Source organism: Rana temporaria, chromosome 3 (genome assembly GCF_905171775.1).
Source record: "Rana temporaria chromosome 3, aRanTem1.1, whole genome shotgun sequence".
NCBI classification, from domain to species: Eukaryota; Metazoa; Chordata; class Amphibia; order Anura; family Ranidae; genus Rana; species Rana temporaria.
Genome location: NC_053491.1, coordinates 195,419,379 through 195,446,751, shown reverse-complemented (window position 1 = coordinate 195,446,751; position 27,373 = coordinate 195,419,379). Strand labels below are relative to the sequence as shown.

The 27,373-nt window shown below is 42.0% G+C and overlaps 1 protein-coding gene across 14 annotated transcripts in view; it reads right to left on the bottom strand.

The window, feature by feature from the left end:
• GRIP1 (glutamate receptor interacting protein 1) overlaps nt 1–27,373 on the bottom strand; it is a 713,137-nt gene that overhangs the window by 420,697 nt on the left and 265,067 nt on the right. Inside the window, exon 1 of one of the 14 annotated variants that reach the window (XM_040344058.1) lies at nt 7,735–7,993. The exons of the other annotated variants lie outside the window; for them this stretch is intronic. Coding sequence (XP_040199992.1) covers nt 7,735–7,777 — 43 coding nt within the window. The 5' untranslated portion in view covers nt 7,778–7,993. Of the gene's footprint in view, nt 1–7,734; nt 7,994–27,373 lie in introns of those variants that run through there. 14 annotated transcript variants of the gene reach the window in all.

Here is a 27,373-nt window from a genome sequence, read left to right as displayed (position 1 = left end):
GTTCCAGTAATCCATGTCCTTAGTCGGCTTGTCTTCAGCAAACTGTTTGCAGGCTTCCTTGTGCATCATCTTTAGAAGAGGCTTCCTTCTGGGACGCCAGCCATGCAGACCAAATGCTCATTAACATCTATAGTCATCCTGGTTCCCACGCCCTGGAAAGCAACAGATGGAGTCTACCAGGCATGGGCAATGGTTCGCTTAGCAGAGATAAAAAGGTATGGGGCCAATTTCTACTGGGGTGCGAAAAGGCCTGGTATAGAGCAACGTATAAGTCAGCCAGGCATCCTTTCGGACCATCACATGAAATAATGTCTGCAGTAGGCCAAAGACCCTGGACCAGAAGCCAATCAAACGTGGGCAAGACCACTAACACAACTAGATTTTTGAAAAGTATACTCATATGAAAATTCTCAAAGCATTTAATGAATTGATAAATGTAGTTCAAAAATACCTCAAAATGTTGTATCGTTTTAACCTTCGATTTTGAAATGCGTGGACTTTCCTGAACAAAATGACATACACATAATTTTACTAGTATAGGCCAAGCTTTGCAGTTTGTTTTCTTTAGAAAGCAGCCGAAGCCTGTGTGGAAATGCCCCTTTGCTGTCAGAATGCTGCAAAAAGCATCCTCACTCCCAGTGAAAACGGTGATCTCTTTGCAGAGGTCCAAAACCAATGAATATGTTCTTGTACCCTGCGAAGTAGGAAACAGTTTGTAACTTGCTCACTTCCAGCCTGCTTATTGGACAAACAAGCAAAAGGAAGATACAGAGCTGCAGGCTCTTGATAGTGGCATCAACCTCTGGCTATACTGAGAAGTGGCATGCAAGTCATGAATGTCTTAACGTTACAATATACTGTATAACTGCATGATAAACTGTGCATTTAGCTCTTTTGGCTGGCATTTTGCTTTAATAAAAAAGTCTTGCATTATAAAAGTATTTGCATATCAGTTATTTTATTGCAGTTACATGGAGTATGAAATTTTGAAAGCAGATTTTAAAGTTTAGTTCAGAAGTCTGTGCTCCATGAGTAAGCACCAAAAAGAACCATTACCGTTTCAGTGTTTACAGTGAGTACAGTTCTGCTCATGCTCAGCGTACCATTAATTGTCACAGCCAGTAATTTGTATGCAGGATTGCACAGTGGGTTATACAAAGCACAGTCTAAAATACTGCTCACAACTTTATGGAACTGAAATGAATAGGTTTTATCGTTGTACTCAGGGACCCCCAACAGTGCATGTTTTCTAGTTCACCCATCATATTTATATTTGTACCACCACCTGTCTCATTTTAAGGCGTTGTTCCACCTTTGCATCCAAAATTAGTTTATATCTGTTAAATGTCCCCATTTACATTGCAAAACTTAGATTTAAATTTTGCAGCCTCAAGTGGTTGTAAAGTCACTGTGTGTTATTGCTACAGTCCCGTGTTACAATAAATGATGTACCCAGTGTATGCGCTTAAAATTATATATATATATATATATATATATATATATATATATATATATATAATATATATATATATATATATAATATATATATATATATATATATAATATATATATATATATATATATATATATATATATATATATATATATATATATATATATATATATATATATATATATATATATATATATATATATTATACTCACACTAGAAGTCGACCAATATATCAGCCGGCCGATATTTGGCGGTTTTTAATTAAATCGGCATCGGACAATTTTGCTGTAAAAAAAAGCCGATTAAACTTCATCAACAGCAGCACTTGCTAAAAAGCTTCTGTAATAGAAGTCAATGCAAGTTGCCTGAGAAGTTTCGTGGAAGCGACTTCTCCCTCCTGGGCACCCTGCCAAGTCATAGAAAAGAGATACAATGTTTAAACTTCAAAAAGGTATGAACTCCTGTGTAGAAGTTCTCAGTTTAACCATTTAAAGACTAGGGGCCAGATTCAGGTACAAATGCGACGGCGTAGCGTATCGTCTTTACGTTACACCGCCGCAAGTTTTTCTCGTAAGTGCTTGATTCACAAAGCACTTGAGTATAAACTTGCGGCGGAGTAACGTAAAGACGTCCGGCGCAAGCCCGCCTAATTCAAATGGGGCGTGTACAATTTAAATTAGGCGCGCTCCCGCGCCGAACGTTCTGTGCATGCTCCGTTAGTAAATTTCCCAGCGTGCTTTGCGCAAAATTATGGCACCCCGACGTGTTTGTGAATGGCGACGTGCGTAACATCCATACTTTAACATGGCTGGTGTAAAGTTAAGCCATGAAAAAGATTGCTTAACTTTGCGACGGGAAAAAACGGCGTAAGTAGCTTCGTGGATCGCCGTAAAAGCTAATTTGCATACCGACGCTGGAAAACTACGCGAACTCCACCCAGCGGAGGCCGAAGTATTGCAGCCTAAGATCCAAAGGCGTACGAAGCCGTAAGCCTGTCGGATCTTAGTCAAATGCCGTTGTATCTTGTTTGTGAATCACAAATAAGATACGACGCGGCAAATTTGAAAATACGCCGGAGTATCAGTAGATACTCCGGCGTATTTGTTCTGTGAATCTGGCCCTAAATCTTTTTTTGACACTTGTTGCTTACAAGTAAAAATCCTGTATTTTCTGCTAGAAAATCATTTGGAACCCCCAAACATTATATATATATTTTTTAGCAGAGACCCTAGGAAATAAAATAGCGATTGTTGCAATATTTTATGTCACACAGTATTTGTGCAGCGTTCTTTCAAACGCTTTTTTTTTTAAAAAAAAATACGCTTTAATTATAACATACAAGTGCACTGATTGGGGGCTGCTTGTGTTTAAAACAAATGTTTAAATGTAAGAAATTTTCTGCATCACTTATTACTTAGCAGAGTAATAATGGAACTTCCACTTTTCGGCCTACCATATCGGCCCAAAAAAATCGGTATCATATAATCGGCCATCAGCCGCCGCGATTTCTAAATATTGGGATTGGCCAGAGAAAAACCCATATCGGTCGACCTCTAATATATACACACACACACACACACACACACACACACCTTAATTCATAGGGCCGCTCAGCACTCGCGTGACTGCCCACTGTTCTCCTCTCCCGATCTGATAACTAGAGCGGGAGGGGCAGAGAATCCCCCGCTGACATCAGACGGGAGAAGGGGAGGAGAGTAGCGGGCAGTCACATGAGCGCCGCTATGAAAAAGGTATGCAGTAGCATATTTAAAAAAAAAAAAAAAACACATACACTGGGCACATAATGTAATGTAACACAGGGGATAGAAGCAACAACATAAAGTTATGATAGCAGCAGGAGGGGAAGGGGAGCAGATCGGCACTGTCAGTAGTTGACATGCAGGGAGGGAAGGAGAGAGGGAGCAAGGAGACAGCATGCTGACAGAAGCATATAAACTGACCATGGTATCAGGGCTCAACAGCCATGATAAACATGGTCAGTTTACAGGAGGTGAGAACAGCACCTGGCAGGAGCAACCAGGTATTTTACATGATACAAAGGGCAAAATTACACAGCACAAGCACTGTTCTGTCATTCATGCTTTAAAGGAGCAGAATCGATTTTCTTTTCTAGGTTTACAACCACTAACATTTTTAGATGATCTTTTCTGGAACTCCCAGCAGGAAAAAAAATTGTACTTCGTCCTCTTTGTTATGAGGGGACTATGAAGCTGTATTTCCCATAATTACCCTGTCTGTACTATACAGGTAGATATCTCGTCAGTTGTACTAGATTTGACAAAAAGGTTGAGGCTATTTTCACACCGACATGAAAGTTGCACGACTTCCAAACTGACTTTTGCGATTTCTTCATCTGACTTCCATGCGACTTCAATGAACGGGATCTGAATTTGAGATGATTGCGATTTGTCCTTTGACCAATCAAAACAATTATTTCGGCTCTGGAATGGATGAAACCTCATGAGAGATAAATAATATATACGCCGTTTATTGTAGTTCTGATACACCCTGTATTGTGGCGTCTTCCTTTTTCTTTTGTTTTTGCATTGAAACCCTAATAAAAAATAACTGAACATGATATATTCAACTGTAAAATTAAGCAAAGAAGTGTAGCCTTGATGGATAACTGGACTTTTTTTTTTTTTTTTTTAGGGCTCTCATATATTATATAATATTTAAGTATTTGAACTGAATAAAAAAGGACCAGGAAGTCTGCGTGAGAAAAAAAACAAAACAATTTTTTTACATTCCCGGTTTAATAGCAGCCAATGTTTTTTCATTAAAATATATCCAAAAAATAACTAGCTACCTGATGTGTCCAAAGGTCACAAAAACAATAACAGGCCACAACTTTAAGTACTAGAGATTTTGCCAGACAGAACTATATTTTTGACCATGCATTCACTAGATCTGGTCTCACACAGTACACAGAAAAGCAATTATTTTAGTAAATATAAACTGCTAAATATCTTTTCTCATGAGCAGTATATAGCAGTCTTGTGACTTTCATCAGTGTCTGGTTAAAACTAATAGGAGTAGTATTCATTCTCCTCGGACTGCCCTCTGTCTTGGCCCTGTGCCGATCACATGCACCCTCCCAAAAATAAATAAATAAATAAATTAATTAATTAGTTAGTTAATTAATTAGAGATGCACCGAATGGAAATGTTGGTGCCGAAAATGGAAAAAACATTTTTTTTTAAAAATGTATATTTTTATATATAAACATTTTATTGGACTTTTTAATATCAATTTTAATTATTATGAATCTATTGTTGGGCATAATTGGCACCTTTAGTCCAAGAAAAATGTAGTCTGCAGGCTCTAACCATCTCTTGTATCATGTCTGCAATCTCTTGCTTAAACAAATTGCTAATAGCATTAGCAACATTTCTTATTGGTGCACCTCAGACATCATACAGGAGATGGTTAGAGACTGCAGACATGATACAAGAGATCGATGGAGCCTCACCAGTGCCCAGATCAGAGTGGAGATCTCGCGCTGTGTCACGGATTTGAATTTCCTGGGCCTGGCGGCCATATCCCACCTTCTGTGATACACATCACAGTGATTTAATTTCCCGGCAATGGATCAGTGTGCCCTCTTCACAGGAGGCGAGACATTCTTACTGCAGCCGCCTGGACAACTCGGCTCCGTGACACAGGGAGACTGATGCTTTGCATAAAAGGACAGAGGGAGGGGAGGACTCTGACTAAGCCGCCAGGATGACACCCCCCTCAATGTGCAGCAACTGGGGCGAACCGCCCCCTTTTCAGCTCCATTAGCGGCACCTTTTCTTCTTTGGGCCACATGCCGAAAACATAGTTTTCGGCAGATAGGTTTCAATGGCCGAAATTTCAGTGCACCACTAAAATAAATAATAACTCAGACAAACCAACGAAATTTAGTGATACTTTGGCATGCTGGATACATTACAGAGAAACTACAAAGCACACCACTCCAACCCATAGCTCTTCCTCTCCTGCTTGAAAAACTCCAAAACCAGTTAGAACACCAAAACCCCCGCCGATCCTCCTATTCATCATGCCCCTTACACCCACTAGTTTGTACAGAACCACAAAATAAGTTGAATGCGCGGACTGAACCTTTGACACTTCTTGATTCACACTCTTAAACGCACACTCCTGAACGGACACTGGAGTTACATTTCCACTCAATGTGGGCAGCCAACTACCCTACAAGGGCTCACCAATACACCCTACTATACCATACCACACAGGTTCAGAATACATTTAAAACCACCCTTGGCCACCACCAATTCACAGCTAGTTCCCTTTAGGGGTGAATGGGTCTGAGGCTGGCCTTTGTCGGTATAGACTAAACCACACCTGAGATCCCGACCCACAAACACCCCCCAACCCTGCATCTTAAGAGATGCTTTCTATTCTCCACCTCGGGCTCTGAATATTTCAATTACACTCACCTACATCTGGTAGGAACTAGACCAGGGATATGCAATTAGTGGACCTCCAGCTGTTGAGAACTACAATTCCCATGAGGCATAGCAAGACTCTGACAGCCACAAGAATGACTCAAGAATAACTCCCAGAGACTCAGGCATGATGGGACTTGTAGTTTTGCAACAGCTGGAGGTCCGCTATTTGCATATCCCTGAACTAGACAAATGGACTACTTTAGTGATTAAAGTCATGACTATATCTGTAATTAATGTGTTACTATTTTGTTTGTCATATGTTGTAATATCTGTCTCTGAAACTTTTGTTCTACAATCTGTTCAACATATTTCACGGTTTATGACTTCTTGTACATCTGTAAAATCAAATTTATTGGAAAAAAAAATGAAACAACAACTCTACAGCAATACACACCAAACTAAGCAAGTGCAGAGTGCCCCCAGGCTCTGTACCATCAAAGGATGGATTGGGGACAGTGGAAGAAGGGGAGGCTCAGAAGACCAGATCAAACAGCCTTTTTACACAGTGTGCAGGATTACTTTGGTTAGATAGCGAGTATAACAAGAATTATTTACTGCATATACCGACTGATTTTACGGTTGTGTGTTTAGTAACACTTTAAGTCTACTGTCCCACCAATAATATAGACACTAGAGAGTAAAATCTACCCAGGGCAGTTCTTGGCCTTACTTTCATCCATGTACACTGGTTTCGAGCTTCCCGCAGGAACAGTATCAACAATGCTATGTTATATTTCTGGCAAAGTTACAAATACAAAAGCAGTGAAAATAAAGTGCATTGTTATACAAAATATCTTCTAAAATGCTCAGACCTCTCTATGGCAAAAAAAAAAAAAAAAAAAAATTTGTATATATATATATATATATATATACACACACATATATATATATATATATATATATATATATATATATATATATATATATATATATATACACACACACACACACACACACACACATATATACATATATATACATACACACACACACCTATCTATCTTACCTAGCAACACCGCAAATCAGCATTTGACTGAAATGCAGAAGAAAAAGGTCATTGTCATTACAGAAGAATGTTCATATCATCCCAGGATCTATATAAATACTGTACATTGTGCTGCTGATGAGAGAAACCAGTGCTGTAGAGAGGATCAAAAAAATCTATTGATTTTTGCTTGGCATAGTAAAAACGGAAAAAAACACACAATGTAAGTGTTCCTTTCCTTTTAGGAATATCCAAAAAAACGCAATCATTACAAGTAACAGTTAAATGAAAAACATTCCAGTAACCAATCCAACATGATCTTAAAAGCAGTTGTTTTTTGCTAGTTTTAAAGCAACTCTTACAAAAAAGGCAAACACACTAATGAATCCAAAACCAACAGCTAATAAACCGGAGTGTCTCAATCTAATGCAGAAATCTATTGTAAATGGAAAAGAGTCTGCAAAACACCCAATTATCTCCAGCAGAAAACAGACCACGAAGCCCTCTGGGCTGTGACAACAATGACCTTCTAATACTTTGTTTAGAGATAGAAACCATTACAGTGGCACATAATCCATTCTACAACATCCACAGCCCAATAAAAGCTTTTCATAAAATTATGTATTTAAAGCAGGAGATAATTTGACATGTGCCCTATCCGGGCCATCTTGGAATGATAGTTTCCCTATGTTGATTAGCAGAGACAGCTCAGCCATTGTAATGGGAGAGGTAAAGATTATCATCTATCGTACACACAGAAAAGACATGCACACAAAGTCACTATAGATCATTGCCATGAAAATTAAGTAAATACTCACATGCTGTTAAGGTTTTGTTCTTTACTGTGCTTTTCTTTCCCATATTCTCCCATGTGCTGCAATACTCACCAATGTAAAGATAAAACACATTGTATGCTCTATTTACCTTCAGGCTAACAATGTGTGTTGCACTCAGAATTTTTCTTCAGCTTAACATCCACGTGTCATTTCATGTCTGCAACATCTTTTCCTTTAGGATATCTAGGACTATCGCTTTTATCATGTATTTTTTTAAATGATATGTGTATTGCACATATTGTTCATGTGGGTTTTAAAAGGATTGTATTAAAAATAATTACTAACTATAATACAAAAATATATATATACATATTTAAAAGTGCATGTAAAACAAAACAAAAAAACACGCAGTTCAACAGGCCTTAGATCAGGGATGCCCAACCTTTTAAAGAGCGAGGGCCACTTTAGCGACTTGGCTGGTCGTGGCCCACAACGAGCAGAGCGGGCAGATGACAGGTCTGTGTCCACTCTGCATATGCAGAAGCAGCCCGTTCTACTCTATGGGCCCTCCGATCCACCCAGACAGAAGGGGACATATTCCCTTCTGTTTTTTTTAAGCAGATCGGATTGGAGATATGTGGGCATAAAAGGACGCAAGTCAGTTTAAATCTGCCACTCTATAGAGGTGATCGTGTGAAAGCAGCCTAAGGCGATGACCACTGACATAGAACATGGTTTGGGACTTTGAATGAGGCATATAGACACATGCCTCCATCCCCGAAAATGGAAAAATAGAAGAAGTTGGGACTTTAAATGAGATGCGATTTGATGCAAACAGTAGTAAAGTAATAAATGCGTAATAACCAAGCTCAAACTTACCACCCAAACAGCAAGCCAAATTCAACTGTCTAACTTGTATGTTAAAAGCAGAGGATTGGTTGCACACATTTGCAAATGCATGGATAAGCTACAGGTCTCTTCACGGCTCTCTGTGTATCTGTAATCCTAACTAAACTGATATAGTTTCCTCAACAGAGGCATACAAATACTAATGAGTAGATGGAGGACAGGTGACTAGGGGTATGTGTCCCCGCCTCCACCTAAGAATGGTGTGGTAGTGAGAAGCATTGGAAAAGACGCAAAAGGGTAAATATATAAACATATCAAAAATCGCCTCTCCATCCCTGTAATATGACTATCAAAATCGCCTCTCCATCCCTGTAATATGACCGATGACCGCTTGGCACCCGCGATCGCTCATGACACAGTGAGAACCAGGATCTGTGTGTGTAAACACACAGATCACGGTTCTCACAGGGAAGAAATTACTAATCGTATGTTCATACTACCGTATTTTCCGGCGTATAAGACGACTTTTTGGATGCAAAAAAATGCATCCAAAGTCGGGGGTCGTCTTATACGCCGGGTACGGTCTCCGTGCAGCTGCGATCGTTCATGATTTCAAAGCCGCGCCGTCTTCTCAGCGTGTCCTGTGATAGGCGTTACACAAATCTTCCCAGCAGCGCCTCTGTTCCGCCTATCACGGATGCCTTCTCATCCTCGGACGAGATGAGAAGGCATCCGTGATTGGTGGAACACAGAACAGAGGCGCTACTGGGAAAATTTGTGTTCCGCCAATCACAGGACACGCTGAGAAGACGGCGCGGCTTTGAAATCATGGACGCTCGCAGCAGACGGAGACTGTCACCGGCCTGCAAAACGTGAGTGATGGCACAGTGGGGGGGGGGAAGTGGGGGCAAGTGATGGCACTGTGGGGGCAAATGATGGCACTGTGGGGGCAAGTAATGTGATGGCACAGTGGGGGCAAGTAATGTGATGGCACAGTGGGGGCAAGTAATGTGATGGCACAGTGGGGGCAAGTCATGGCACAGTGGGGGCAAGTCATGGCACAGTGGGGGCAAGTCATGGCACAGTGGGGGCATGCAATGGCACAGTGGGGGCATGTAATGGCACAGTGGGGGCATGTAATGGCACAGTGGGGGCATGTAATGGCACAGTGGGGGCATGTAATGGCACAGTGGGGGCATGTAATGGCACAGTGGGGGCATGTAATGGCATAGTGAGGCTTGAAAAAAGCCTGTTTCTGTCAGCGGTTGTTCTGGCTACCCCCTCAGCTTCCAGAAAGACTAGTAGGAAGGGGGTAGTCTTATACGGCGAGTATATCCCAAAACCAACATTTTTCCTGGGAAAATAGGGGGTCGTCTTATACGCCGGAAAATACGGTATGTATGAACAGCGATCTGTCATTTCCCCTAGTCAGTCCCACCCACCCCTCAGTTAGAACATGCAGAGAGAACACAATTAACCCCTTGATCGCCCCGTTAACCCCTTCCATGCCAGTAACTTTTTTACAGTAACCAGTGCATTTTTATAGCACTAATTGGTGTAAAATTGTCAATGGTCCCAAAATAGTGTCAAAAGTGTCCGATGTGTCCGCCATAATGATGCAGTCCCGTAAAAATCACTGATCTCAGCCATTACTTTTTACCAAAAATATGTAGAACATTATATAATCGACCTAAACTGAGGATTTTTTTTTTATTATAGCAAAAAGTATATTATTATTATTATTATAGCAAAAATAGTGTTTTTTTCAAAAATTTTGTTTTTCTTTTGTTTATAGCGCAAAAAATAAAAACCGCAGAGGTGACCAAATACCAAAAGAAAGCTCGATTTGTGGGAAAAAAAGGACGCAAGTTTTGTTTGGCTACAAAGTCGCACGACCGCACAATTGTCAGTTAAAGCGACGCAGTCCCAAATTGTAAAAAGTGCTCTGGTCAGGAAGGGGGTAAAATCTTGCGGGGCTGAAGCAGTTAATAGATGTAAACAATAATTTAACCCTCATTGTTCTCTGGAGTTCAGCTTCAAAATGACTTAAAATGTATGCACACGACCCTACATATGTAACACTAATCTGCTGACAGACTGTAAAGGCTCTAATGCACTGTGAAGTCTTTCATATGGAATGCACACCACATTTTAGCTGATCAACAATAGCTTAAAATGCTGTTCATTTCTCTCATACATAATGGAAGTCTGCAGGAAAAAAAAAAAAAGCCTTCTAAGATTTGTGAATGGTTATCATTTTCCTACAAATGTCTTTTCCTCAACTTTCCATTCATAAAAAGGCCAACAAGAAAGGCAGGTATGAACATGCTCCAACGTGAATTACGAATGTGAAAAAAAAAAAGGATTCTTAACCACTTCAGCCCCAAAAGGATTTGCCCCTTAAAAAAGGGGTTGTAAAGGTTTATTTTTTATAAAAAAAAATAACATGTCATACTTACCTCCACTGTGCAGTTCGTTTTGCACAGAGTGGCCCCGATCGTCCTCTTCTGGGGTCCCACAGCGTCTCTCACGGCTCCTACCCGCAAGAGCTAACCCCCTCTGGGAAGTTCTCTCCAAAAGTGGTGGGCACGCTCCTGTGCCATACAATCGGCCTCCATAGACGCCAATTGTATGACTCAGCCCCGCCCCCGGCAGTCGCATCATTGGATTTGATTGACAGCAGCGGGAGCCAATGGCTGCACTGCTATCAATCTATCCAATGAGGAGCCGACGAGACCAGGGGGAAAGCAACGCGGGATCGCGCCCATGGAGATTCGGGGCTCAGGGGGGCCGGTGACTGCAAGTTGTTTTATCACCTTAATGCATAGGATGCATTAAGGTGAAAAAACACGAAGGTTTACAACCTCACTGTACTAACTGTAGGGGGGATGGGACTTACTAGGGCAGTGGTTCTCAACCTGGGGGTCAGGACCCCCTTGGGGGTCAAATGAGGATTTGCCAGAGGTCCCCAAAACCTAGGTTGTTCCTGAAGCCTGCGACCACCCACTCAGCCTCTTCACAACCGCCCCTTCATTTCACGGCATAGCTGGGGGGCAGGGACTAGAGGTCAGCTGACTGGTGAGGAATGTGAAGTGGGAGGGGCTGGAGGAGACCCTATCTGCTGATTTCAGCATAGGCGTCACTGCTACGAGAAACCACAAAGTCGGAGACACACTGAGTAACACTACCTGTGATTAGAGTTGCCCTTAAAAGTCCCCACTACAGTTCTCAGATCAGCATATGACCTTGATCAAGAGCACCTAAGTTGGCTGATCCCAACTCCCTGCCATCACTGCCACTGATCCCATACTCCCCACCAGGGAGTAAGAGAAGGAATAAAAATAGAGACTACATGGAAGGGAGAGGAAAAGAGGGGGAGGAACAAAGAAAAAGGGAGAGAAAGAATAAGAGAAAGAACAAGAAAGATGTCTAGAGAGGTATGGGGATAACAAACAAGAAATTGGCATAGAGAGAGCTAAAAGGGAAAGAAAAGAGGAACAAAGAGAGAGAGAGAGAGAGAGAGAGAGAGAGAGAGAGAGAGAGAGAGAGAGAGTGTGAGTGGTACATCCTAAAATGTACTATAAGGCAGGGCTCAACAAACCCCGGGCGCCAGGTCGCCATGGCGACTAGAAATAGGGTCCTGGTGACTTGGCTTGGAAGGGGGGCAAAAAAAAATAAAAAAATTGTTTTTTTTTTGGGAGCTGGAGCCATCTGGTGGTGAGCCGTTGGTATTACAAGTTATTACCACCAGATGTGTAATCTGGCGCCATCTGGTGGTGGCCGTTGGTATTACAAGTTAAGCATTACAAGTTAAACAGCATTTCTAATGTAATTTTTCACTATGTTCATTGCCATCTTCTTCCCTCTAATTAGAACCCCCAAACATTATATATATTTTTTATCCTAACACCCTAATACTAGGGGAAGAGAGAGATCAGTGTTCATACTTAGTATGAACACACGATCAGTATCTTCTCCCCCAAGAGAACTGGTATTTTGTGTTTACACACATACATCACTGTTCTCACTCTGTCATGAGCAATCGCTGTTGTCCTGCAGTCATTGAGCCCACCGGGCACTAGCACTTGGCTCTGACAGCACGCGTGCCCCTAGTGGCCAAAAGGCAAAGCAATGCAGGGTAACGTCATTTCGCCCAGTCATGCCATTCTGCCACAGAAAAACTGCGTTGGATGGTCGGCAAGTGGTTAAGGGTAAAAAAATAAAATAGCAGTGCCCCCTCCCTCCATAACAGTTACCCGAGTCCTGTACCAATCCAGTTCTGCGCCCAGCTTCAGTTTTTCTGTCCTCTCCCTGTTCTCACAAGCATTGGTTGAGAACAGTGGGAGGCATTCAAATCACATGAGGAGCTAGTGGGGTGCAGGGCCAAGCCACACTGTGTTTGTCAATTGACAGCCCTGCTCGGGATTGCCCGACTGCATGCCCCACAGCAAGCGGCTTGCTATAGGGGCACTCGGAGAAGAGGAGGAGCCTACAGTGCTGGCAGAGGACCCCAGAAGAAGAGGTTCAGAGCTGTTCTGTGCAAAACCATTACACAGAGCAGGTAAGTAGAACCTGTTTGTTATAGAAATAAAAAATATAACACACACACACACACACACACACACACACACACCAGAAGCCTTTACAATCACTTTAAGTGAAATTATTGCTTTGCCCTGCATATGATTTGTGATAGTGGTCCTTTAACAATAAATATGCTGAAAGGGCTATTGTTGCCAAAAATTGCTCAAAATAAAACCATTATAAGTCCACACAAAATGCTATTTTTTGAAGACTACAAAAAGGTAAAAACAACCATGCTTAAAAAAAAAAAAAAAACTATTAAAATATAAAAAAAAAAAAAAAAAAAAAGAAGAAGAGAACCCTACATTTTTACAATACTCCATGCCCACCACAACAAAAGGAAATCTACAGGTTGGAACATGTTCGTCTGGAGTGGATTCCACACGCAATTCCCTTCATTAGTATTTACAGGAGCTTCATACCAGACAGAATACAAGCAAAACAGATCCAATTTTGACGGGAAAAGCCAAAGCTCATTAGTCATACAATAAATAGCTGAATGCCTTCTCACCATTTTAAACTTGCTGAGTCTCCCTTCCCAGGAGACAAAAGATACTGTATGCCGTTATTGTACAATTGACTGCTTTCGTCTAGGTCACATCACAGCAAGCAATCAATATAATCTTGCAAATACTACACTGCATAATTATGACTCATCATCAGTTTTGTACACATAGAAGATATGAATGAGCATTAAGAGCTAGTACAGGAGAACAGAGCGTTAATAAGTGAAGTCAAATCAGCAGCGGGCAACAATATAACAATTACATAGAAAGGTGGCTAATTTAATAACAGCACAAAGAAAATATGGGGGAGATTGATCATTATTGTGCATTTTAGAGCAAAGCAGTGAAAAAAATAGGTGTCATAAGACAGATACTCTATAAAAATAGCTGTTTAATTCACAAATTCTGCCCAAGTAGCACTGTATCCGAACAAAGCAAGTCTATCTTATGTTTTGAGCAAAAATCAGTCTCAGATCTCTGCAGAAAACTGCCTCAGATCGGTCTCTGATCTCTGAAAAATTGTTGGCTGTTTGGCTCAGATTGCAGGTACAAGGGTCACAAATACTCACAAGAAATGTGCCTGCTTCTGTGTGAGCTGGGAAATGATGCATGTAGACAATATAGGAAGCATTAGAATCTCTGTTCTAGTTTTGAAAGATGTTCCACGTAAAAACAATAGTGTGCGTTCACTTACAAATTGCATATCCTAACTAGTTGCTGGGCAATAAACTGTATTTTGGGTATTACTCGCCATGCTTTTCAGACATCTATTATGCACATTAGCTGTGTTTACAGATTCCAGCTTTTCAACAGCTTTGCTAATGGTGTTAAACATGTGCCGATAATACATTCCATAGGTCAACTGTGGCAACAACTTTGACTATATTTTGCACCACAAATACTGCTTGTGCAAGCATATAGGTAGGCATAGAAAAATAGCACCATGGTTACTGTGCTGTAATTAACAAATATAAATGCCAATTTTGTAATTTTGATGTGATTTTGTAAACAACTTTATGCCACACAAGTATTTAGAATTAACCGTTTTTAAAGCAAACTGTTACACATCACTTAAAAATCCATTTATCAAATTGAGGGAGTTTTACTTATCTGTAAATTCCACATCCTGGAGCACAGTACAGGACACAGGCTGAGTATTCAAATTCTTTAGTTTAGAGCAGGGGTCTCAAATTCAAATTACCTGAGGGCCACAAGACAAGTTTCCATATCCCATGGGGGGCCGCATGCAAACTTTCAAACTTCAAAAACGGTACTGGTGTCAGCGAACGCATTATTAACCCTGACCACTACACTGCACACTGACCACTACACACTGACCACTCACCATCAGGGTACAGCACATCAGGGCACAGCACACATGAGTGCACAGCGCACATCAGGGTACAAAGCCCAGCACATCAGGGTACAAAGCCCAGCACATCAGGGTACAGGGCACATCAGAGCACAGCACATAGGGGTACAGCACAACAGGCCACATCAGGGTGCACGGCACATCAGGGCAGGGCATATCAGGACAGGGCACATGGCACAGTGCAGGACATGGCACATCAGGGCACAGCACATCAGGACAGGGCACATGGCACATCAGGGTACAGGGCACATGAAACAGCACATTAGGGTACAAAGCCCAGCACTTCAGGGTACATGGGGCACATGCCAAATCAGGGTACATGGGGCACAATCACAGCACATCAGGGCACATGGGGCATATCAGGGCATATACGAGCACACCAGGGCACATGAGAGCACATCAGGGCACAATCAGGGAACATGGGGCACACCAGGGAACATGGGGCACATGAGAGCACATCAGGGCACAGCACATCAGGACAGGGCACATGGCACATCAGGGTACAGGACATGGCACAGCACATCAGGACAGGGCACATGGCACATCAGGGTACAGGGCACATGAAACAGCACATCAGGGTACAAAGCCCAGCACATCAGGGTACCCCATGTACCCTGATGTGCTGGGCTTTGTACCCTGATGTGCTGTTTCATGTGCCCTGTACCCTGATGTGCCACGTGCCCTGATGTGCTGGGCTTTGTACCCTGATGTGCTGTTTCATGTGCCCTGTATCCTGATGTGCCCTGTTCTGATGCGCTGTGCCCTGATGTGCCCTGTTCTGATGCGCTGTGCCCTGATGTGCCATGTCCTGTACCCTGATGTGCCATGTCCTGTACCCTGATGTGCCATGTCCTGATGTGCTGTGCCCCATGTGCCCTGATGTGCCCCATGTTCCCTGGTGTGCCCTGATGTGCGCTCATGTGCCCCATGGCACATCAGGGTACATGGGCCACATCAGGGCACAATCAGAGCACATGGGGCATATCAGGGCACATACGAGCACACCAGGGCACATGGGGCACAATCAGGGAACATGAGAGCACATCAGTGCACATGGGGCACAGCACATCAGGACAGGGCACATGGCACATCAGGGTACAGGGTACCCTAATGTACAAAACACCCAGCACATCAGGGTACATGGGGCACATGAGGGCACATGAGAGCACATCAGGGCACAATCAGGGCACATGGGAGCACATCAGGGCACATGAAAGCACATCAGGGCACATGAGAGCACATTAAGGCACAATCAGCACACCAGGGCACAGGTCAGCATTTACTTGTTGTTTTCTTCAAAGGCAGAGTAGCGCAGGAAGCGTCTGTCATAAGTTCACTTGTCTCTCATGTCACGCTGCTACTCCCCGGCAGCCCCCCCTCTCTTCTCGTCCATCTCAGATGATGTCACAAGCAAATGGGGATGGACGAGAAGAGAGGAGGGGCCGCCGGGGAGTAGCAGTGTGACATGAGAGACAAGTGAACTTATGACAGACGCTTCCTGTGCTACTCTTCATGCACCTCGTTCTACACTTCCGCGGCACCCGCGGGCTATTTAAAACCGGGCTGCAAATGGCCCGCGGGCCGGTACTTTGAGACCACTGGTTTAAAGGCTCCCCAAATAACTCTACCCCACTTGGCGAGTCCTCAGTTTTGTAGCAGGCATTGCAGAATAATTCAGGGATAGAAGGGATGGTGCCCAATGTTCTCTATTGTACGCCAAGATGGGGAATTTACAGGCAAGTCCAAATTCTGATCATGTTATTCATACAGTACTGGTTACAGGCTCAGTAATCATAGACCTGGGAGATGTTCCCAAGCAGTGAATGAAAATCTGGGCAACAACTAGGCAGACAGAATTGTGTTAACAGGCCCAGTTTCAGAGCGCTGCACAAAGAACCTTGAAGCCGAAAGCTGCATCTGTAGGAGGCCTGGATGGTCACCTAGTAGAGCTTTGAAAAGCTATGAACAAAAAGACCAGGTGGTCACTATACCAACATTTACCAGCTTGATGAAGTGGGCACATAAAAGCACAAGAGCAGCTTTGAGTTGTCGCATCCATCTAGTGATAGTGGACTTGGAAGTAGGCAAGTCTGTCTTACTGATAGTAGCAGTTTCCTTGAGGTGCATTCTGGTGGCTCTAAACCAGGCAATGAAGAGCAATAACATTTAGGTGCTTTGAAGCCGAGCACAAAAGGATGTGGGACTATATCTTCATTGAGGTGGAAGATAGATATTGCATTAGGAAGAAAACACAGGCACAACACTACCATGTCTTTGTGAAAAATTAGGAGTAGCTTCTCAGAAGAGGGCCACTAACTTAGACACGTGCCTGACACAGTGGCCTTCTTGGTGGCTATCATGTCCAAGTGATTTCACTGATGGGCTCAAACAAAATAATGTTTTTTTTTTCAGGGCATGGAGAACCAGACTGAGGTCCCAAGAAAGCCAAGGGTGTTTTAAGAGGGGCCACAACCCGAGATATATCTTGAATAAAAGGTTTTGACAAGGAAGAGCGAGACCATAGGCTTTCGCGAAAAGGTTAGACAAGGCCGAAACAGCCCTTTCAGAGTGCTTAAAGCCCAACTCTGGGTATTGTGTTAAGTTTGTTGGATCTGTCTAGGATCATACTCAAGTATTCCAGGCAAAGAGAAGGCTGGAGAATGATTTTTGGAAGATCACTCAACCAAAAGCCTGAAGCATCCGAATTGTCCTGTGGACGTTTGCAGATAGCTGGAAGGGAGAGAAATCCTTCAGAAGAAGGTTGCCAAGATAACTTGTGACCCAAGTTCTTAAAGGGGCAAGAAGAAGTGCAAAGTTCTTTGCAAATACTCTGGGGCAAAGAAAAGGCCAAACTGAAGGTCACGGTCTTCTACTGCAAAGTGTATAAAGCGCTGAAGAGGTGGACAAATGAGAATATGCAGACGGATTTCAAGAATTCCCTTTATCTCAGCAAGGCAAGAGCTAAACTTGCAAATTCCATGCAAAATTATGGAATTTGAAGAATGGGTTTTGAAAAGAATGCTGTGAACCTGTCCAGTAGAGCTACTGGCACATCCCTGGGACAAGAGACAATTCAGGGCATTCTGCACACCTGACTGCCCTTGGATAGTGTTTGCTTGAATTGAGAGAATAAAGTGGTGAGAAGGAAAGAGGATTGGAACTCTGTTTTGCACCGAATTGAAACCGCCAATTGAACCCACAGGTCTGGGATGTCTGACCCAGGGAGAAGACAACTCACAGATTTCTCCACCCCCTCTTAGAAGCGTGGAGGCCCCGTCACAGCCCTGCATCGAAAGGAAGTGCTAAACTTAGCTTTTAAGTAGAACGTTGGGGTTGTCTGCATTTTGAAGAGGCGGCTCCAAAGGTAGGGGATGATTGAAATTTCCTCTGTGGAAGAACCTTTCCTCTTGTGAAATCTTTGACACATTTTCCTTCCAACAGCATACACATGAGGTGTCTTTCACAGGCATCTTTAGCTGACCTGGCTTTAAGGCTCAGGTTTCTGCACGATTGAATAGCAATTAGAGTCATTCTGGAAATTTGTGTCATTACTAGTTCTAGGGCATTCACACAAAACAGCAGGGCAGAAGGCAACTGTTGTAATTGCTCAAAGTACAGTCCTGGAAAACAGGATCACGCTAGTAGCCCAATTAGCTGCAGGTTTGATAAACAGAAATTGCATGAACAGTTGTTTGCAGAGCTGGGCCTACACGTGTAAAGAGTTTAACTCTTCCTAACTGCAGAAAATTTGAATGATGGGACATCTTTAGTTGATGCAGTGAGAGGTTCAAGACTGAGATGGCAGATTTTACTACTGCAACAGACTACTTTTTAGTGAGCTCTGGATTGAGCTCAGCAATGACTTCAACTAATGCTTCAACGATGCTGCTTTTACTTTCTGATCTGGCTGTATTTTCTCTCTGCTTTTCAGGGACAAGAAACAGCTAGATTGCTTTTCCCTGTACACAGAGTTCTGTATGTCTGTAACTACAGAACTCTGTACAAGAGACACACAGCCAATTAGCAGGTATTGGCTGAAATCTGCTGCCAAACTTATGTAGTGTTCAATCACAGCATGGATCAGCAGTGGGTGTGTGCATGCCTGATCCAAACCCATTAGAAAGCCAGCAACGTGCTTGTACCTGGTGCCTGCTCGCAGTATATTTACAGTGAGCAGTTGGTTAATTCACACTGCTCTAGTGAAAGGTTTTTGTGCAAGTCATGTGGACACTTTAATGCTCTTTTCGGAACAAAAATTATAACAAAGTAATATTTAATGTAGCAAGTTGCCATTAGCAAGACCCTTGTCTGCCTGAAGATGCAGTTTTGCTAAAAGAGAAAATGGTCACATTGAATGGTACTAATCAGCAATATTACTCAGACGGCACACCAGTTAACCCAGCAGCTAGGGGAAAAAAAAAGGAGGTTATTTAATGCCTAAAATGTATCCACACAATGAGCAGTGAACAATATTTCCTCCTGCTCTAATGATGAAGAAATAACGGCTGTGTGGAATTTCCTATTGGCAGGACTAAATGAAATTGCCTGGATCATTTATTTTGTCAACTGCAATAAAAAACTAATTGATTTCATTTTATTTCCTGTTCCCTATTCTCTCCACACACTATACTTTGTATGTAATTTTGTATTAGTCTTCCAACAAAATAGCCACCCAGAACACCAAGGACGGACTTCACTCTTCACCCATCACCAGTTTCATTAATAGCACATTTGCTTGCTCCCTGTAACTGTAACGAGCGTGTACACACACACATACACACATTATATATATATATATATATATATATATATATATATATATATATATATATATATATATATATATATATATATATATATATATATATATATAAATAAATATTTTTTAAGAATTTATATACCCATAAACACACACACACACACACACACACATATAGGGAACAAATGCTGTAATGTAATGAGGATGCCTATATAAAGAATGAAAGTAATAGTTTTCTTTTTTCAACAACCTAGAAAGTGCATAACTAGAAAAAAAAAAAAATACATCAAATCAATATTTGGTGTGCCCATCTATTCTCCAAGGTACACTTGCAGACAGTTAAAGATAACATGTTAGGTTAAAAAACAATCAATAAATCAAACAAAAACAGCTGTGTAGGAGGAATGAAGAAGGGCAAGGAAAAGCCATGCTCTGCTAACAATTTGAGGCTGCTGAAGACTGTTTAATGTAAAAAAAAAAAAAAAAAAGATACATAATGGCAGCAACAAAACACAGCACCTTACTACAAAACAAGGTATCTGACAGGCAGAAACGTCAATGAACATAGGTGTTTCCAAATGTGCTTCCAAGCTCTGCTGCAGAAGCACAAAGACAGACGAGGACCAAAAACCCTGTGGTCGGTGAAGGAAACCGTTCAGCTGATAAAAGACACATCCTGCTCATGCCCCTTCACACATGTAAAGTGCCCAGTGGTACATTCAACTTGGACTTGGCAGAAATCCACGGTACCCTGGCACACCCAGAAGTTAGATAGGAATTGGTTTTCACGGAATGATTGTGGCAAAAAAAGCCATACCCCTCAACATGGAAATAATGCCAAGCACACCAAATCTGCTGCCAGGGTCCCCAAAAATCCAGTGCAAATATTTTACTTTCACAATAAATTTGCACAGGGCCCAACAAGCTTTATCCAGCTCATATTTGAAAACTCTTGCAACTGGCAGTCTAAAAGTAGATTTTTTTAGTAAGGCAAATATAAACTATCGCTTATTGACCACTTTCTGACTGGGCCATAACTGAATGATGACTACAGCGTGGTTGGCTAGTTCTAGGAGGGCATACTAGGACGTCCTTTCCAAACTCGTGCTTCCCACACGCACACTAAAGTTCCGTGATCGGGGTAAAGGGCCAATTACAGTGGCCCTTTACCATGCGATCGCTCCGTCTAATGCCTTGTCAACATACCGGTGCATGTCCGGTTCAGCTCTCTCCTCACACAGATCGGTACATCGTGAGAGGAGGGAGTCAGTGAAGCAGCGCTGGATCTGAAGTGCCCATCCATGCCATACCAGAGCTTCATCTGTGCCACAGCCATGCCTCACAAAAGTGTAATAGCAATTGAGGAAATTAGATGTGTAAAAGTCTCACACATGTATCGCCATACTCAGGAGTAGTAGCAGAATGTATTTTGGGGTGTGATTTTTGCTATGTACATGCTTTTAGCTGGATTCAGAAAGCTTTACGCCGGCGTATCAGTAGATACGCCGACGTAACTCTGAATCTACGCCGTCCTAAATTTAAGCATATTCTGGAAACCAGATACGCTTAAATTAGGCTAACATATGAGCGGCGTAAGTCTCCTACGCCGTCGTATCTTAGGGTGCAATATTTAGGCTAGCCGCTAGGTGGCGCTTCCGTTGAGTTTGGCGTAGAATATGCAAATGACTAGATACGCCGATTCAGAAACGTACGTGCGCCCGGTGCATTTTTTTTTACGCCGTTTACGTACGGCTTTTTCTGGCGTAAAGTTAGTCGAACAAATAGCTGGCCTAGTCAATGTTAAGTATGGCCGTCGTTCCCGCGTCGAAATTTGAAATTTTTACGTTGTTTGCGTAAGTCGTCCGTGAACGGGGCTGGACGTAATTTACGTTCACGTTGAAACCAAATACGCCCTTGCGGCGTACTTTGGAGCAATGCACACTGGGATATGTACACGGACGGGGCCTTCGGAAGTTCGTAAAAAACGTCAATCACGTGGGATCACCGTTTATTTACATAAAACACGCCCCCTCATCCTCATTTGAATTAGGCGCGCTTACGCTGGCCCCATTTACGCTACGCCGCCGTAACTTAGGAGGCAAGTGCTTTGTGAATACAAAAAAAAAACTTTAATTTTCTTCACACATTTTTCATAAACTTTAGGAAAAAAAAAAAATTACATGTTCAAGACTCATGATGCCTCCTAGATTATGTGATGGGGTGTTTGCTTTACTACTTCAAAAAAACTCACCATACGTCTTGCTAAATACCTTGGTATGTCAAATTTCCAAAAAGGGGTCATTTCGGGGGTATTTTTACTTTCCTGGCTTGTGTCTCAAAAAATGAGGTCATCAGTACACCAGGTATAATCTGGTGTGATTAATTTTCAGTGATTGGCACCATAACTTTCACAAAGACCAGATAACACACACACACACACAGATTTTGGTTATCTTTACCAATTATATGTAGCATATAAGAAAAATTACTAATTTTCTAAATTTTATCGTAGAATCCAAGAAAAAAAACATTTTTTCGTCTCTAGTGCATGAAATTAAAAACCCAGTGGTGATTAAATACCACCAAAATAAAGTTCTATTTGTATGAAAAAAAGGACAACAAATGGAATATGGGTACAATGTTTCATGACTGAGTAATTGTCATTCAAAATGTGAGAGAACTGAAAGCTGAAAATTGGCCTGGTTAGGAAGGGTGTATAAGCGCCCAGTTGGCAAGTGGTTAATGTTATGCAGTCTTCAAATTGTCCAGCAAGTAAAGCTCTGCCACAAACATTACTAGACCCTCATGTCAGACTCCGAAGACCTGGGAGCAAGAAGGAAGCAGGGTAGGATTTCTGCGACTTTTGTAAAGTAAACCATTCATCTACAACTGACCACCAAGAAAAAAAGGGGGACAAATTCCAACGACCACCTATTAAAAGGAGATCACCATTGTTATAAAGGGGAACACCAACAAATGTTATAGGTGTCATAGTGACCACTAATATAATGGGAGTTAATTAGGCACCGAGCATTGGTTTTAGGGGGGCATGCACCACCCAGATTACATTACTTTCACCAATACTAAAAGCAGCTGGTTGCTTACAAAATGTAATGAATCATCCACAAGAGCCGTGAATTAGCTTGACACAGTCCAAGCCAATTCACAGTGGTTTAAAATCCTGTTCTGCATTAAATATGTATTTGTAAAACTACAAAGTGTATATAAAAAGATAAAAAAATAAAATAAAAATCACTATTGGAAAAAAAACCTATATAAAATTCACCAATATTACAGATTTCTTTTAAGGGCCCTTTCACACTGATCAGTTTTGATGTGCTTTTCTTTTCGTATTTAAAAAGCAGAACAAAAATGCATACAAATTGTATCCCTTTCAATACTATGTAACTCTCTACACCAATGTGCTGTAAGTGTGGTGTGTTTTATAAAGTGCATCTTTGATGAAAGTTTAAAAAGTGCACCAAACACGCATCTCCCCACTAAAATTATTGGAAAATGCATCAAAAACACACCGTGGTTGCGTTTTTGGTGCACTTTTTACAAGTGCATGACTGGAGTCAGAAAATGCACCGAAACACACCAAAAACACATGCATTTTTTTCAAGGAAGCAGTGTGAAAGGTAACTAGGTATAGCCCCTCCGCTATTGATAAAAAAAGAGACTTGTTAAAATACATTTGGCATAACAATTTATTTTGCTTTGTAAACAAATTGAAAAATGTAAACAGTTTATAGAAATATGTACTGTATAAATAACTAATGTATGAGGAGCAAAATGTATAAAAAAATAAATTGAGCATTGACATTACATGGACGCTAGATGAGGACTAGGCCCATACCTGAAAATATCCACATTAAATGATTGAACAACTCTGTTCAAAAGGATTACATTAAACATCTGGCAGTGTAATACAAAGTAAAGTGCCCACACACAGACAACATTCCTTGCCTTGAAATACTTCTGGCCTTGCCAGACACCTCCCCTCTACTGCAAGACTAAAAAAACACACAACTCCCACCTTTCCACAATACAATGCTTGTGCTGCATGCGTGGGTTTCATATAAAAAAATTAAATTTTAAAATGATATATAAATAATATACATTTATTCAGGATAATCCCAAAAATAAATTACATGCAACAAAGACCACACAAAATTACAACAATGAACAGAACAAAGCACAATGACGCAATAAAATTACCAACAACAGCAAAGATTTACTGTACAGCAAGGGTGCCCAACCAGTGGCCTGCAGAGCCCTCGGATGTGGCCCGTGACCTTCTGCTCTGGGATGGAAAATAGAAGACTGTTATTAAAGGTAAGTTTATTACTAAAATCACAGTGTATATATGGGCATATAAGTTCTGCAGTGGTTACTGGGCTGCTTTTAAACTGATCCACAGGTGCAGAGCAGTGCACCTGCATGTTACCTGCACTGAGCCATAGACTTCTATTACCTGCGAGATTGGTGTGTTTTCTGAAAGTGCACCAATCCTGCAGGATATAATAGAAGTCTATGGCAAAGTGCAGCTAACCTACACGAAAGCCGCAGGTGAACTGTGCTGCACTCATGGTGCGGGTAAACAACAGTTCAGAGTGAAAGCAGCCTTATGCCACGTACACACGACCAGTTTTACCATCGGGGGCATGAGGCCCCTTTTCACACAGTCAGTCCGACCCAATCAGACCCTCCATTCACCTCTAAGGAGTGGAAGATATAAATGGACCTCCAATCTGATCCTCAAAAAAAAGAAGAAGGAGTAGAGTGGGCTGCCATCCACCTGCTCCGCTCATTGTGGCCCACGACCGGTTACCAAGTCGCTTAAGTGGCCCTCGCGCTTCAAAAGGTTGGGCACCCCTGCTGTACAGTATATATTTAACCCGAGAAAACAAGAAGCAAAATGTGAGGATGTGGGGTCAGGTGGCTATTTCCGAGTTTTTTGAAGGGTACATACCCTATATTATCAAAAGTATTGGGACACCTGCCTTTACACTCATGAAATTTAATGTCATCACAGTCTTGGTTTGTAGGGTTAAATTTTGCGTTGGCCCACCCTTAACAGCTATAACAGCTTCAACTCTTCTGGGAAGGCTGTCCACAAGGTTTGGGAGTGTGTCTATGGGAATGTTTGACCATTCTTACAGAAGTGCATTTGTGAGGTCAGGCACTGATGTGCTTGAGAATGCCTGGCTTGCAGTCTCCGCCCTAATTCATGTGCAGGCCAGTCAAGTTCCTCCACCTTAAACTCGTTCATCCATGTCTTTATAGACTTTGCTTTGTGCACTAGTGCACAGTCATGTTGAATTATCTCCAAATTGTTCCCACAAAGTTGGAAGCATGACATTTTCCATAATGTCTTGATATGCTGACCCCCTTAAGACAGGGCTCGACAAACTCCGGGCACCAGGTCTCATTTGAGAATAGAATTAGCGACCTGGCGCCAGGGGCGGCACAGCTGGGGTAACCTGTCTCCGTGCATCCCCCCCCCCCCGGCGCGATCGCGTTGGGCCGCACCGGCTGGTAATTGAGGCTGCGGCTTTGCTGCCCTCTGCAGTCCTATGCTTTCTTCTGGAATCTGGCGCCCTCTTGTGGTGGCCATTGGTATGACAAGACAACCAACAATGCTAATGGAGCTTCCCTTGCCATTTTCACTGCCCGCCCATCTCTTTCCCTTTACTTAGAACCCCCAAACATTATATATATATTTTTATTCTAACACCCTAGAGATTAAAATGGTGGTCGTTGCAATACTTTGTCACACCGTATTTGTGCAGCGGTCTTACAAGCGCACATTTTTGGGAAAAAATACACTTATTAAAAAATAAGACAAGAGTAAAGTTAGCCCATTTTTTTTTATATTGTGAAAGATAATGTTACGCCGAGTAAATTGATACCCAACATGTCACGCTTCAAAATTGCGTCCGCTCGTGGAATGGTGACAAACTTTTACCATTTAAAATCTTCATAGGCGATGTTTAAAAAATTCTACAGGTTGCATGTTTTGAGTTACAGAGGAGGTCTAGGGCTAGAATTATTGCTCTCGCTCTACCAATCGCGGCGATACCTCACATATGTGGTTTAAACACCGCTTTTATATGCGGGCGCTATTCACATATGCGTTCACTTCTGCACACGGACTTGGCGGGATGGGGCTTCTTCCTGGCTCCTAACTTTTTTTAGCTGGCTTCTAGATTCCAAACAAATTTGTCAAGCCCTGCCTTAAAAGTTCCCTTCAATGGAACTAAGAGGCCAAGCCCAACCCCTGAAAAAGAACCCCACACCATAATACCCCCTCCACCAAATGAATGGAACCAGTGCACAAAGCAAGGTCTATAAACACATAGATGAGCGAGTCTGGGGTGTAGGAGCTTGACTGGCCTGCACAGAGTCCTGACATCAACCTGACAGAACACCTTTAGAATGAATTTCAGTGGAGACTGCAAGCCAGGCCTTCTTGTCCAACATCAGTACCTGAACTCACAAATGCACTTCTGGAAGAATGGTTAAACATTCCCATAGACAAACTCCTTGTGGACAGCCTTCCCAGAAGAGTTGAAGCTGTTCTAGCTGCAAAGGGTGGGCCAACTCAATATTGCACCCTACGAACTAAGACTGGGATGCCATTAAAGTTCATATGTGTGTAAAAGGCAGGCGTCCCAATACTTTTGGCAATCTAGTGTATAAAATAAAGCTGTGAAACTGTAGAAAGGAATTAAAATGTTCTCCACAACATTAAGCCGGAATCTTCCTTCCATTTAAAACCTGAAAAGAAAAATCGGGAGATCATATAGATTACTGCAGAGAAAGAAAGAAATCCCAAATTGCAGATCCTTAATAGAAACGTTGATAACCACGAAAACCTATTCCGACAATATGATTATCCTTCCCCGGAGAGCTGAGACATCAAACAATCTAACAAATGCTGTCAACCAAATATTGTTCACTGACCCTTGTATAAAGCATATTAGCACCGATAATTTGTGTGTTTATATACGTTCATGTTAGTTATGAATCGCAGACATGAGGCTGGATGAAATAGAAATTCCCCAGCCTATGTTGAATATTCAGTGTCACTACGATGGCTCTAAAAGCATACTGGAACATGCATACTCTATTAATGCTCGGAAAATGCTGCATGATTTTTTTTTGAAGGCAATCATTCCAGTCCATTACACTACATGCTGTGAATCAAAATACTGCCTCATTGCTATTCTAAATATATTTCCATTTAATAGACTTGACACAAGAAAAATGGCTTGAGAGAAGCAAGTGTCAACTACTCAACTATGCTTAGCACACTCCCAAACAATATCAGGCACCAACCAGCACACAAAGCAGCATTCACAGGCTCCACTAGCAACTACACATAACATGCAAATGCAGAAGCTCAGGTAGCCGCTCTGATTAAGCATGTTTACAGAATGCAGCTTTGATTTTAGATCTCTTACTTCATCCATGATATATTATTAGTTCCACACATGTTGGCAAGCCAGTTTGCCTGAGGGCCCTGGTACACACTATAATGCATATTAAAAAGTAAAAAATGCTTCTTAATTGGTCTGCAGTCATATACATTCCTGTGTGTTTATG